General features: G+C 41.3%; 1 protein-coding gene across 2 annotated transcripts in view; it reads right to left on the bottom strand.

Moving 5' to 3' along the window:
* Positions 1-1,984: 1,984 nt before the first annotated feature.
* Positions 1,985-13,885, bottom strand: part of LOC147668660 (hyaluronidase-3-like) — a 93,947-nt gene continuing 82,046 nt past the window's right edge. For both annotated transcript variants that reach the window (XM_086948541.1, XM_086948542.1), the window contains exons 3-4: positions 11,154-11,243; positions 1,985-5,192 (exon numbers count right to left, since the gene is read on the bottom strand). In XM_086948541.1, the coding sequence (XP_086804667.1) occupies positions 4,866-5,192; positions 11,154-11,243 (417 nt within the window). In that variant the 3' untranslated portion in view covers positions 1,985-4,865. The remainder of the gene's footprint in view (positions 5,193-11,153; positions 11,244-13,885) is intronic.

Below are 13,885 nucleotides of genomic sequence, written 5' to 3'. Positions count from 1 at the left end.
GTGACCACAGGCGCACAAGCTGTGTTCCTGAGTCGAATGGTGCCTATTGAAGAGATGTAACTGCTTTGTTGTATCTACTGTATTGTACGCATTGAATGTGCGGCTCCTGTGGTTTATCTTTTTCTTGCCCTGTTGTTTCCTATCTTACCCTGCTTCAATAAAATACTTTAAACCTAAATGCTCATATGCGGTTCAATTGATACATGTGTATTTGTAAATTAATATTACTTCTCTTTTACCTAAGTCTTAAGCAACGTGATTTTAAATGCAAAATCGGAAAAGGTAAGGGCTATAAGTCTGAACAAGCGACAGTCTTTCTTCTATGTACATCGATGGTCACAGGACAATCCGTAAATACGTTTTCATTGGTGGTTTGTATTTTTTAAAATGGGTGTGAACACAACCACTTTCATCTGGTGAGCAAGGCGACTGGGTTCGCCGAAACGCGTCGGATCGTGGCACTCCTGATTCACCAAAAATAAAAATAAACAAGATTGCTGCAACCTATACCGGATTCAAGTGTCCGTTTTTCTCCTGGAAGGTGCTGTGTATGCGGCATGCTTTGGGAGCGTTGGTATATATATATATATATATATATATATATATATATATATATATATATATATATATATATATATATATATATATATATATATATATATATATATATATATACACATCTCCAATGCATTATATTCTTCACAGTCTTGAGAATAGAGACCAAAATACCTTATTGTGACCTTAGGAAGGTACTCACTTTTGGATGGAATTGAGCTTTTTGAAATTAAATTGCTAAAAAACTTAGATTTTGGTTATCCACAAACAGCATGTTGATAGCGACATTAGGTTTTTGTCTTCCACCATGGGTAACCCTCTATTACCAACCCAAACAGAATTCTCTGACTCCTAGTTGATTATATTTATCGTTTGATAAACTACAGTCTTCCATGTCAAGATACATTTTTAATCATGGTCATCTACTACACAGTATTTTTCTTTTCTTATTATTCCTTCATCGAATTACCACCATCAATGCATTTGTCCAGTCAGGCTTTGAACCTTTTTCAAATATTTCAAATATTTGCTGTTTTCAGATGATCCAAAACATAGTTGCAAGGAGTTTGCTGAGAGTAAACAAATTGAAACCTATTTCAGCACACCCATGAGGATCACCTTGAGAACCTCCAGACTTTTGCCCAAAATGTTCTATGGCCTAGCTCCAAATTTCATATCCCAGAAATGTATTAAACATGTACCTAGATGAAATTTCAGGTCCGGCTCTCAAATTCCATTCTCACACTCTCACATATAAATGCAACAAATATGGATATACATTTCATGTTCAAGGTGTTAGAACTTGGAGCAATCTGCCTTTCCATCCTCATGCCCATCCTGATCATTTAAAATTCAGGAAACTCCGAAAACCGGGCTGTTTTCCTTCTAATCCCACTGATCTCCGGGTTTCCAATTCTTTCTCTCCATACCCTCTCTACTGCACTAATGGACTCCCTGGTCACTGTGCTTTACAAATATACTTATAATAAATTAACAAATAAATGTCAGTCAATGGAAAATTGACTTTTGAAAGGTCATTCACAGGTAAGACATTATTGCCGTATAATACAGGGTCTGAAACAACTGCTGCATGGACAAATGTGTAATTTGTCTATACGTTTGGTGTAACATTAGACTTTTCAGCGCATAAGCAACTAAGAGCTACAGCCTAGCAACTACCATGGCTCAGGACAATATTGCACAGACACATATAGAGAAGATACATAGAGAGTCAATGTATTATGAACCAATAATACCATGCAATCAAGGGGTTCGGTTAACTAAGACAAGAGGCAGTGGGTCCAGTTGTTTATAAATGTCAACAGAAGTGTGAGACTACGTTATTGGACTTTAACCCACGTTATCATTTATGTATTGGTTATTAATATTGGTTTCTTTTGAGCAGGAAGCTAGAAGAATAGCACCCTTAATCCAAACAGAAAAATGTTTATTGAAAACAATTTTACAATAGTTTGGTGTTTGGAATTTAATAGGAAAAAAGATTTATGTGCTAAGAAGCACATTCGATATGTAGAAATGCGATCTTTCAATAGTTGCTCCATTTAATGTTTGGCTAACAATGTCTCTGATTTCAATTAGAACCCTCTGGTTTTGTTTACCTATGATGTAGAGGATTCTGATTAAGGAAAGAGCAATGGTGAAACTCAGTACCATGACTTGGTGGCTTCATTATCTAAACACATCACAATGCTCGGAGACTAATGATCTACTAAAAGGAATATGACTCGAGTTGCCTTCGTGCTGGACAAAATCCACAATACACGTGAATTATGTCATATCATTTGATTATGAAACATTTTTCACAGGTATGAAACTATTCTCTTAAAATATGGGATTTGAAACCTCGCTGATTTAACCCTAATCCACTCACCACCTCTGTTTCCTCTCCAGTGTCCTTTGACACCAGCAGGTTTAGTGGCATCAACTATGAAGCTATGGTTGGCCCCACACAATGGTCAGACAGGGGTATGCAGGGGAAGCATATAGGTCTTGGGAGCAGCCACTGGCTTCAGTGAAAATACATCCTAGTTGGCCTTCTGAAATGCACCGTGCATGCGATTAGAAACCTTGGTGGCAGGCACCCACAGGTAAACCATGAGATGCCAAGAATGAATCTCTGATTTTGGATTGTAACAATGCTGATGTTGAGGAATCAATTTGCTCTGGTCACAGAGCCTTCATAACCCACAAGAATTGCACATGATTTGGGTTTTTGAATGCTCCAACGACATACCAATACACTTTGATTGATGGATCCCAATATCCAGGACATAATGCATTGACATATATACCAATGCTGTGGCTGAGGCCTTAATAGATAGTGTAAAGCAGAGGCATAATTTAGGAAATAGATTGGTCATTTAATGTACCCATCACCTGCTTAGAGCATTCAGAGAGAAGTGACCAAGGCTCCATTGAATACAGAGGCAGTGTCAGAGCACAGGAAAGGGGTCTGCTGCACACCCAGACAGCTTAAAACTAGGATAGTCAGATAAGGGAAATACCATTCAAATCAACACACAAAGCACTGGAGGAGGGGCAGATGGGGCTAGTAAGGTAACGAATAGGGGGAACTGGAGTAATGCAATGGGTATCCGAGGGAGAACAGAGCTGGATGGAAGGAGCACAATGAGGTGGACTCTGAACATGGAGAGCTGGATGTTATGTTATGTTAATAACTTTTATAAAGCGCTGCGATTACCCAAGGGTGTCCTGGCACTAGATTATTTATCCTGAAGGCAAGGAGCAAGGAGGAAAGGATTTATTCAGTAAAAAGCCAGGTCTTCAAGCCCTTCCTGAAGTTCAAGAGAGCAGTGGCGTTTCTAAGGTTGTCCCCTCATCACTGCTGCAGTCACTGCCACTCCTTTTGTCTCCTTAACTGAAGGTTCAATGGTGTAGGCCTGAATCTCTTTTGTCTGTGTATGGGTTTCTCATAGTGTTCGTCTGTGAGGTATGGTTAGGTTTTCTCGTGGCTGAACTTCTGGACATCCTTTTTAAGTTAGGTTAGTTTTGAATGTGTCAAGTACTCTTTGTATTGGGAGTAGTCACTGTTAATCTCCTCCAGTATCTTTTTGAAAACGGAAATGTGCACTGTTGTCTTTAGTTTACTTTCACTCTGTTGTATGTATATGATTAGTAGGTCGGCCAATTTCCTTACTGTATTGATTATTAATACCAGCTAATCCTTTGTGCATTTCTATGCAATATATGACCAGTTTTTTCAGAACTCCTTGTTGTTCAAAAAAAATCCTTGGTTCATTTGTTACTATTAATCCTGTGGGAGCTGTGTTCTTTCGAAGGTATTAAGTTATAAAAGCACCATGTAGGGCTGTGCGTATTTGCTCTTTTTTGATTGTAGAAAGAGCTTCCCATTGATTTGAGTTCTTTACGGTCTGTGCGACCCCGTATCTGCTAGTAAAGGGGGTGCTGTTATTATTTCCCCTATTGTAGCCTCATCAAATGCGAGTTTGTTGTTTATCTCCATTTTAACTACAGGGGCAAAATAAATATTGAGTCATCAATTTTCGGGGGACTATTAAAGCGAGTGGGTTATTAACACCTTATATTGAAGGTACCCTAGTGAATTGCTAGTATTGCCAATTTTTATAAAGTTGTTTTGTTCACACAGCCATCAGCTGTATAAACCAAGCAACACACTAAACCCTGGGGTTTCCCAGGGGAGGGAACTAGAGGCTACAGGGTGTTCAGGGTGATCTGGCCTCCAACCTTAACATGTACACACAAAGAAGCTACCCTGAAGAAAAATTACCAGGAAATTACAAGGTACTTGGTGGAATAGCAGGCATCTCAAAAAAAGTTAAGGACTGTCCTCACACACCACCGGGTGTTAAGCTTCATCATTGGCAGTCCTCGCTGTCTAGAAACTGTGTTTGGTAGAGAGCGGGCCGACACCTGGAGACGGGGAGGCACTTCTAAAGTCTAAGTGGGGGCCCGAGAAAATGAGTGAGTTTAAAAACCAATTCTGAGGGGAAAATATTCAATAGACAGTAGAGAGTCATTCAAGGAATATAAGATGGTTGGAGAGGTGTAAATAGTGGGTGTCGCTTAGGGACGAAAGAGAATTGGATGAAACAGGACATTGGAACTAAAAAAGAAGTGAGCTGGGTATGGAGTAATAAGAAAGCATGACCCATCAAGGACAGGTGGGAAATTACAAGAAAGGCATAGCTCAGCAGTAATGGAGTGGAACTAATGGAGAGAGCTTCGAAAAGGACTAAATTGGATCAAAAGGAATACACACATGGGTATGCGTTTACTCTTTTCTATCATCAACTTCCTTGTCTTTTTTGACAGTGTGACCCCGCCCAACCAGAGTAACAGGAACACTGAAAAGACTTCCACATCCTGTCCAGATCGCTTGCACTGAGCTCCCCTTCAACCACTGGCTCCCCTCCTTTCTCTAGATCCACTGGGGTGATGTGAACGTTCTGTGGGTTGAGGTGGAGGAAGGCGTTGAAGTCTTCAGGGTCCCTTCGGATGCAGCGACCTTTGTGCCTACAGAGCTGCTTACTGCAGACATCTGCCGCCCTGGTCACATTCAGCACGTATGGCCCCAAAGAGTTGATCAGATTCTGACGGAGGTTCCTACAGTGTCGCTGTGCAAAGGGGGAAAGAAAAGAAGAATTAGGGTGAGTCATTAACCCCAAGTGCTTGAGTTTAATGTCTCTAGAGTAGTTTGCACAGTTACTACAACATTACACTACAGTCCCATCCCTTTTGCTACATTTAGAAGTGCTGCCAGAGAAAATACTTTATGTTGAGGACCTGAACATTTTGATGTAAACTAAGTCACATTACAAAAATATTAGAAGTTGTTTCTTTCCCTTTTTTACCAAGGTTTGATATAAATCTGAAATATTTGGGATTAATCAGATCCATCAGTAATATCCTGGTTTCTCAATGCTCCATATAGTCCTTTTTAGGTCTCACTTAGGCAGCACGCATGCGCTGCATAGGAGAGACCTAATGCCATCGGCACAGCTTTGGGGGTTAAAACGTGCATGCGTTGTATTGCTTACAATGGCAACGCGTGCACGTCTGGCGATTTCCTTGCGGGAGCGCACGGCGCCATATGGTCGCAAGTATCGCACCTTGCTGCACTCTCCCGCAAGGGAATCACGTAGGCCCCCCTCCCCTGCTGCCACGCAAGGCGCGCGCTTTTTCTAATGTCGTGGCTAGTTAACATATGTGCTTCAGACCGGTTACCCAACTGTCTTGTCAACTTATGAAGTTAAGTCCAAATGAATAAAAAATAAAATTAGACTAAAAACATCCTAGAAAGTTGTCATCTTACTTCTCCTATTGACAGACCTTGAAATGCTAAAGATATTTTGGTAATTTGTTGACTCATCTGTGACTATGTAAAATCTGGTTATACTAATACGTACATCGAGATATGTCAAGATCACATATATTCTACTCTTGGACGTTTTCAGACAACCCTCAGCTTTATAGACCTGGCTTGGCTGCCCAACCGCGCGCAGTAGGTTTCCAACTTGCTCCCTTATTTCCTTCGTTTAGATCAAGCATTAATCCTAACAGTCTCTCAAAACCCTCATTAACCAACCGGTTCTCCCAGATAACGTAATCCACCTACCAACGTCTGCGACAATGTGTCGATACAACCTTTACTCCTTCTACCGCAAAGAAACATTAGCATCGTATGCTGACAGAAATTAATTCCTACCTGCTCCGCCATTTCCATGGTAGTTAATTATGCTGCAATATTTCCAGGAAAGTTTTATTTTACAGACTGAAATCAGTGTTCTGGTGATACAGCCTTAACGAACGCCGTTTGTCCCATAATAACGCCAAGTACGGCCAGAGTCAAGGAGAGGACACCCGGGTCAGTGCCTCCAATCATATTCGAGGAAACATATTGAAGTTATAGTGTGGGAAGCATAATGACCTTGGGTTGGTTGTGGACACGCTTATCTCTGGATTGGGTATAAGATTTCTCGATGTTTATTGGCTGTACTGGGCAGTCGGCTGGTTTCTGGTGTTGAGGAGGTAGTTTTGGCTGTTTCTGTACACATGTGTCCCAGTTGATGGCACCCAGAAGAAACAGAGTTCCATGTAAAACTATTCAAAGCTGACAAGGAGACTTTTCTCTACTAACATCTGTGTAGCTTGATAGGGAGAGGATGTGCCCTAATGGCCAGAGCTGCCGACTTTGGAGCGGGGTAACCAGGTTCAATCCTCAGCTTCGGCTCAACGTCCTGTGATTCGAGCAGCAAATCATTTAATCTCCTAGTGCATGCCAATAATGAATGTGTTCTCGTGTAACCATAACTAGTGTTCACGTAATGCGCTCCTAATACCTTCGGGTCGAGTTCCAGCTATTTACATACGCAAACAAACAAGCATTTGCAATGCAATAGGTCTCGCATTTATGCAAGTTTAGGCTATTGGCATTGTAAATGACAATGCCTTTTACTTACATTTTAAAAACAAAAATATAAATAAAAGTCATTGTCATTTACAACGCCAATAGCTAAAACATACGTAAATGCGAGACCTATTGCATTGCAAATGCTTGTTTTGGGTTCCTGCAGTATAGTCTATAACATGGTAAAGTTCTTTTCTGTCCATTGTGGCTACACACTTTCTAGATTTCAGTATACCTGAACATGCATGGCGACTATAATTTACTTAATTATAATACCAGAAGCGCTGATGTACCATGATAGCAGCCCAGCTGATAAACGGATAACAGTGAGGCGTGACATGGCTACTATTCTACTTGTACAACTATGATGTTATAGTGGTACTATTATCAATTTCACTTCTGCTGTGACAATAAGACAAGCTCATGGCTCGTTCCCCCTACTCACTCTATAAAGAGAGCATTGTTTGGTGGAAATGTTTTTACATGTTGTATTGAAACTTAAGGAATCCAGTTATTCAGTGTTTTATTTTTAGAAATGTAGAGGGGAAATAAAGTCAATTACTCACGATAATTTTCGTGGCAGCTACTGATAGTCAGTGTCAGATAGTAAGTAATGTAGATATTTTAAAGGTTACTGTGATTTTATTTCTATTTTAGGAGAGAGGAAGGACTTCTACAAGATAACGTTTAACAAAATAAAGAATATATTCAGATGAATGTGTAAAGAGATGCTTTTCTATGATATATATTCTTAGTTTATAGTGGTTGAGCATGCCCTTTGGAGTAAAAAATAAAAGTAAATAGAGCCACAAGTGGTTGAAAAAGCAAGGCCGTCACTGTGCTGGCGGGGTATCTTAGAGACTGCAGCTGGTACAGGTAAGAGTCTGAAAGAGCTAAACCTGGCCAAGCTCATTCTTACTCAGCAGAAGCATTTGCACCAAAAGTGAAAGAGAAAGAGCCAGTGAGCAAGCAGCGATACATAAAACACATCTGAAGCTCTTTGTGTCACTTAGTTTCTCAACTGCGCACTGTGCATGGGACCACCAGCCACGGATTGGTCCACGTTGTATGCAATAGGCTTCCTAATTTTAAGCAGGGCTTTGGACAATGAAACAAAACCTTAATATTCTCCGGCGACAGGAGCCTTTAGCTCTGCCGGGGACTGGTCCTGGTAAGTGACGTAAATAAATTGGCCTTGCAAGCTCTAGGAAACCAGTCTGGACCTCTATTGACCACAGCTCAGGACATACCTCTGTACAGACCCTCAAATGTTTCATGGTATGTGTTAAAGCATTACAACAGCAGTGGGCTGCCATTGCTCATTGCGAATACTGGCCATGGTCCTAAGCTCCACACAAGCTACTATGATATGCCAGGGTATCTCTAGTCATTTGGCATGCTGACCATAAGAACTGCCTGAAATGTAGTACCTCATAAAGGATGCCCGTCGGTCTCGCCGCAGCCCCGGTTACTCTAAAATCTAGGGTGAGATGACGCCAGAATATATCATTTTTGCCATGATCTCTACCATATTCATGGCATATGTGTGCAAAACCAACTTTCATCAGAAAGTCACGCTATTACCAAAGTATTATTTCTTACCGTCTCGTAGGCTGCGCAGCCACTTTCATCATTTTTGTGGCACTGGAAAAGCCTACTTTGGGGGATATCTTAAACTACAATTGTACCAAAAGCCATGATAACCTGTAGCTTAGGGAAACTTATGTAGCTGCAGTGGCAATGGCCACTACAAAATATGTACCAGAAATGTGAACTTACCTTCTTTAAAAAGAGGATGCCAAATGTCTGCTATGTTGGATACGTTTCTCAACATGGGAAGTCAACGATAAAGTGCTGAGGGAATTTGAGTACATTTAAAGATTTTGTTATGTTATATTTTTATAAAGTAGAACATTATTATCGAGACCAATGTGCAACGTCTGGAATTTTACAAAACCTGCCAGGGAATCCTGGTAAAAGTGTGAGTTGCCAGAAATTAGAACTGCATATAAATTGTTTACCCATAACAGATGTTTATCATAGGTATGGATATTATGTTTTATATACTTTTATGGTCTTGTTAGACCGAATAAAGGTATTTGTTTATGCTTTTTGATGACGCTCATGGGAAGGGGTGATTAGTATGCACCTTCCCCCAGGAAGGAAACCTACTGTGGAGTGGCCAGTCCTTGGATACTCATCAGCAATGCACGAGACAGCACAGAGGCTGTGCAGTTAACGTTCTGCCTTGAAGTCCTCTTTGTCTTGCAGACATTGCTCTTCCAAGAATCTGAGAAACCATGTTGAATCACTGCTTGCATTTACAGTGCCATCAACCAACGCTCATGAAGTGGGGGATAGCAGAGTATAGTAAACAGGAAGTGGATACACAAACAAAGCTGGTCACTTTATGGCTAGAAACCTGCACCAAACCAGGTATCCGGTATGAACTACCCAAACCAAGCTGAACCATTCCAAAACAATGCCCTCTTGGGGCTGGCTTGCTTACATAGTGAACAGGGTTTCTGCTTAAAGTCTCTTAGCCAGGATTGTAGAGGACATATTTCAGCTCCTATCACGACATCCGTGGACTCATCTGTTGTTTACCGTCAGCTACGCCCTTTCTGCATCATGGTCTAGTGCCTGCAAGGCACAGACTCAATGAGCTTGGACTATGGTACTCAACATCATGGAGGTATGGGGAAGAAGAGTACGGAGGGGAGGCCCGATCAAAGACCCTTTCAAGCAACTAAGTTAACTGAGAGGCAGTGTCTGCTGGATGCTGGAAGACCTGCATTTTGAAGGACTTAGTAGCATTTTATCATTGTGGTGTCCAGAACTGAAGATTTCGAAAATGGCAGTTTTGCAGGTTTGAAGCCAACATGAGACTCGTCCACGGTGAAGAAAGCAAAGAAAAATACAGTGCTTGACATTGCAGACTGCATGGTATTCCTCTGTACAGGGGAGACAACTCTTAGAAAGAGACTAAATAAAAACTAAGTTAAAAGGTAGATTTCTGGTCAGATTAAGACCTCATAGGTCTACTATGGCTCTGGATTTAGGAATGTTGTTTAGCTCTGCAAAACTTTCGAGTAGGTTTCAGGGGGAACCACCACATTTTACAATGTTAAAAAGAGAGCCCCATTTTTCCTCTTAACGTTCTTGTTCATGCAATTAAATATCTTTTTATTAATACTTGTTTCTACACTTTTCTGTAAATTAGCTTTCACATTGATAGTAATTATGCTTTTTGTTTTCTGCTTCCACAAGCACCATTGGTGTAGGTAAGCCTTTGGAGCCATGCCTGTACTAGGATTGGCGAGACAGAAGAATAAATACCTCAAGGAGACCTTTTGTTTGCCTTTGTGTGGAAATCCATGGATGGTGGATTTGTGGGAGGTCAAGTATAGTATCTAAAACATCTCGTCACTCTCACCATGCCCCACCAACCAGTTTCTTGCAATACCTCCGATTTTGTAAGGTCTTGCCAGAAACCTGAGTTGAATTTCTTTATTTGTCCCAACACTGAATGAACCTTCAGTTACAGCCCTCACTCTAAATGTGACTTCTCCACAGCTGTCCAAAGTAGTCTGGCTACTCGACTACTGCATACCAAAGAACGTGCTTTTTGATGATAATGTTAAGAAGTGTGTATAAAATAGATCTAATTTACTAGAAACCCAATGTCTGTATAATCTTTTTACTTACCACATTTACACCTCAGTGTGGGGACCCAGGTGTACAGAGGTTTTACAAAGTTAAAAGAGAGGAAGAGAGAGTGAGTGAGAATGTGTGTTGGTTGTGTGCGTGCGTGCAAGTGTTTTTGTGCGTGTGTCCCTCCCTTACCTCAATTCTCAGTAGGCGCCATCCCATCCACTACCTTATGGACAGCAGGCATACAAGCCTGCATTGTGGGAGTTGCACCAGTCCCACCGGGATCTGGTCCAAGAACTTAAAATAATTTACTACAGTGGAAAAGCCACTACATGTAAATGATCTGGTCGCTAGGAGACTGGGCCAATCTTGAACCAGTGATTCAGAGATGAAAGCCTCTCTTACACCTTGTCCAAGCTTATAAGCTTTCCAGTCATAGAGATTTCCTCTCCTCTTCAATCCTCACATCTCCTGGGCATCTCCTAATCCAGTGGACAAGTGACTGCGTACTTACTTCAGAATTGACGAAGGAGTTCCCACTCCACAGCACCACTCCAGCAGCTCCCATGGCAGCGCTCTCGCCGATGGTGTGTACCAAGTCCACCTAGGGTTGAAACCCAAAGTCAATCATTAATAGGCTGTCTCGTCTCTCACTCTTTCACACTGGCCACTTCCTATATACCAATCTCCGATACAACTTTCTTCGATCTTTTCCTTACTTTATCATTCTAATCCAACAATTGTACTGACACTCTTCTTTCAAGATTTCATTCACTGTGCTAAACCCACATTATTTATTTCTCCAGAATTTTTTGAACTGATACTGAGGACTGTCAGAAATTACAGTACTGCATGCACCATCACCTTTGAAACATAGATCCAGTTGAAACGGGGTTTATTCTAATGTTATACACATCACCTCTCCCTCTAGAAAAGTGGCTGTCTCCATTACCACTAGTTGATATCGCTCCCAAACTCACATCAACCAGTAACTTTATGGTTTTATGTTTCACTTCCTGTTTGTTTAAAATGAACAATGACAAATTGACCAAATCTTATCTTTAGCACCTTGACCTGTTTTTGAAGCTTTGTGTTTATCTGGGATAGATGCATGAAATACCATTGTATCAGACTCCATGCTCCATTGCTTTTCCATTTCAATCTGTTTTGCACCTTGCTGCCCTGTTAAATAACTAGTTATAGGAACTATGATGGATCCATCCTTACTAATGTTCACTGGGTCCAGCTCACTTAGAAAACTGTATTGCATTTATTTCAAAGACACTTACATTGGGAGAGCCAGCACAGGCAGCTGACATATTGTTTTCTGGTGGATAAGGTATCACTTGCAGTAAATATATCTCCCAACTGGGCTGCCCAATGCAATCAGGATGTGGACCCCTACCACTGCTCAGATATAGAATACATTACATTTTGATATATGACCAAATGTTGATCATGTTTGGCTTCGTCTAAGATGAGGTTGTAGAAGTTGAGAACACTCAGTGCAGGTTAAACTGATGGCCCTCACTTACATGCCCATTGTATATATAAAAAGAGAACTGCAGATTTATGCAACCTTCATACAAACTATAGCAATGAGGATGACCGAGCAGTGGCCAAGGTGATGGTGTTGACTGAGTGTAGGTTATCAATATACTTACCGTGAAAGTGGTGACCGTGAAAAGTGCTGGGGATCTCCCAAACAGGGCCCAATGGGTCGGCTGCCAATGGTTGTTACACTCACTGTTAATTGTGTTATGTCTTATAAGCTGTAACATTCAGATATGTCTATCTTTCTCTACGAAGGGCCTGATTTATACTTGGATGGAGCACCAGTACCATCCACCTGTCAGGGTGGGGGAGAACATGCCCTTCACCATCCTGATTGATTATCGTCCACCAAATTTAGAAACGGCTGCCGGCTAGAGGTCATCTCTGTATATTGAAAGAAACTGCCGTCCATTCAACGTACAAAAAGTTTGGTCTGGACGCCCACCTTTGGTTTTGACAACCGTTCACCAAATTCCAGCAACCTTCAAATCAGGCCCTAAAAGTCCTGCCAAACATTCATACTTCTCTCTTGATCAACCTTTATTATGTACATCTGACTCTTCAAGTGAGGTTCCTGAAACATTGACAATCACTAGGGTTGGGCCCCTTTTTCAACACTAGAGCGAAGCCACGATTAATTCAACATACACTGCCGTGCAGAGCTGGGATCCCTCCTTCGATCATACAACGAGCGAGCTAGGCAGGGTTTTCACGCTAAGCACAAAGATGAATAAAAATAGCACAACCACAAACTACCAAAAATAAGGAAGCAAGTAACTGCTCAGAGCTTCCACAGCGAATCCATTTCACAGGCTGCTCCAAATATAGTTGTGAGCGTCTCACCATCTCTCCTGATCTGTAAACCACCTGCTGTCCCTCGGTTCATAACTTCTCGGTGGCTCATCCATCTATTCAGCCAACTCCATGCCTGAGTCTCACAGCCCTGATGTCTGTGGGCAGTCAAATGACGTTTATGTACTAGAACACTGGTGTGTCAGGTTTACAGATGATATAAAATTGGACCAGCACTGTCCAGATATCATTATGACAAAACTTTACAATGTCAAATATCGCTCGGATATCACAGTATCTCTTGCTCTGTGTGTTTTCGATACCCTCCTTGCATTTCTCCGGACAACGGGTGCTGGGATATCTATGCAGAGCATGAGTCAGTCCTCCATTGGCTGATATTCTGTCTATATTTCTCATTAGCAAAAGCTGGGTCACATTACCCTCTGGAAAGAGCCAGGCCACATTTCACTCTTACCACTAGCAAGAGCCTGCCCGCATTTCAGGCCTGGCCTCGTTTTGATTTAACAAGAGTTGGGCCACATTTCTCTCTATCCAGAGTCTGGCTACATTTCACACTAGCAAGAACCTGTCCATATTTTACTTTAACCAAAGGATGGTCACATTTCACTCTAGCAGGAGCAAGACACATTTCACTCTAGCAAGAGCCTGGCTAGATTTCAATCTATCAAGAGAAAAAGAACTTGTCCAGAGACAGCCAGGTTTCATTGTCCAGTTTTCATTGTAGCAAGAGCTCTGCACATTTCACTCTAGCAAGAGCTCAATACTTTGATAGAGAACAAAATAAGAAGATATTGGTCCATAAATAGCACCAAGAAACCGTAGGTGTACGTGTGCTTTATATAAATCCTATTTTCATTCATTCATTTATTCACTTGATAT

This window comes from Lissotriton vulgaris, unplaced genomic scaffold (assembly GCF_964263255.1).
Source record: "Lissotriton vulgaris unplaced genomic scaffold, aLisVul1.2 SCAFFOLD_265, whole genome shotgun sequence".
Lineage (NCBI taxonomy): Eukaryota > Metazoa > Chordata > Amphibia > Caudata > Salamandridae > Lissotriton > Lissotriton vulgaris.
Note: the sequence above shows the minus strand (reverse complement) of the source record. Positions and strands in the feature narration are given on the sequence as shown.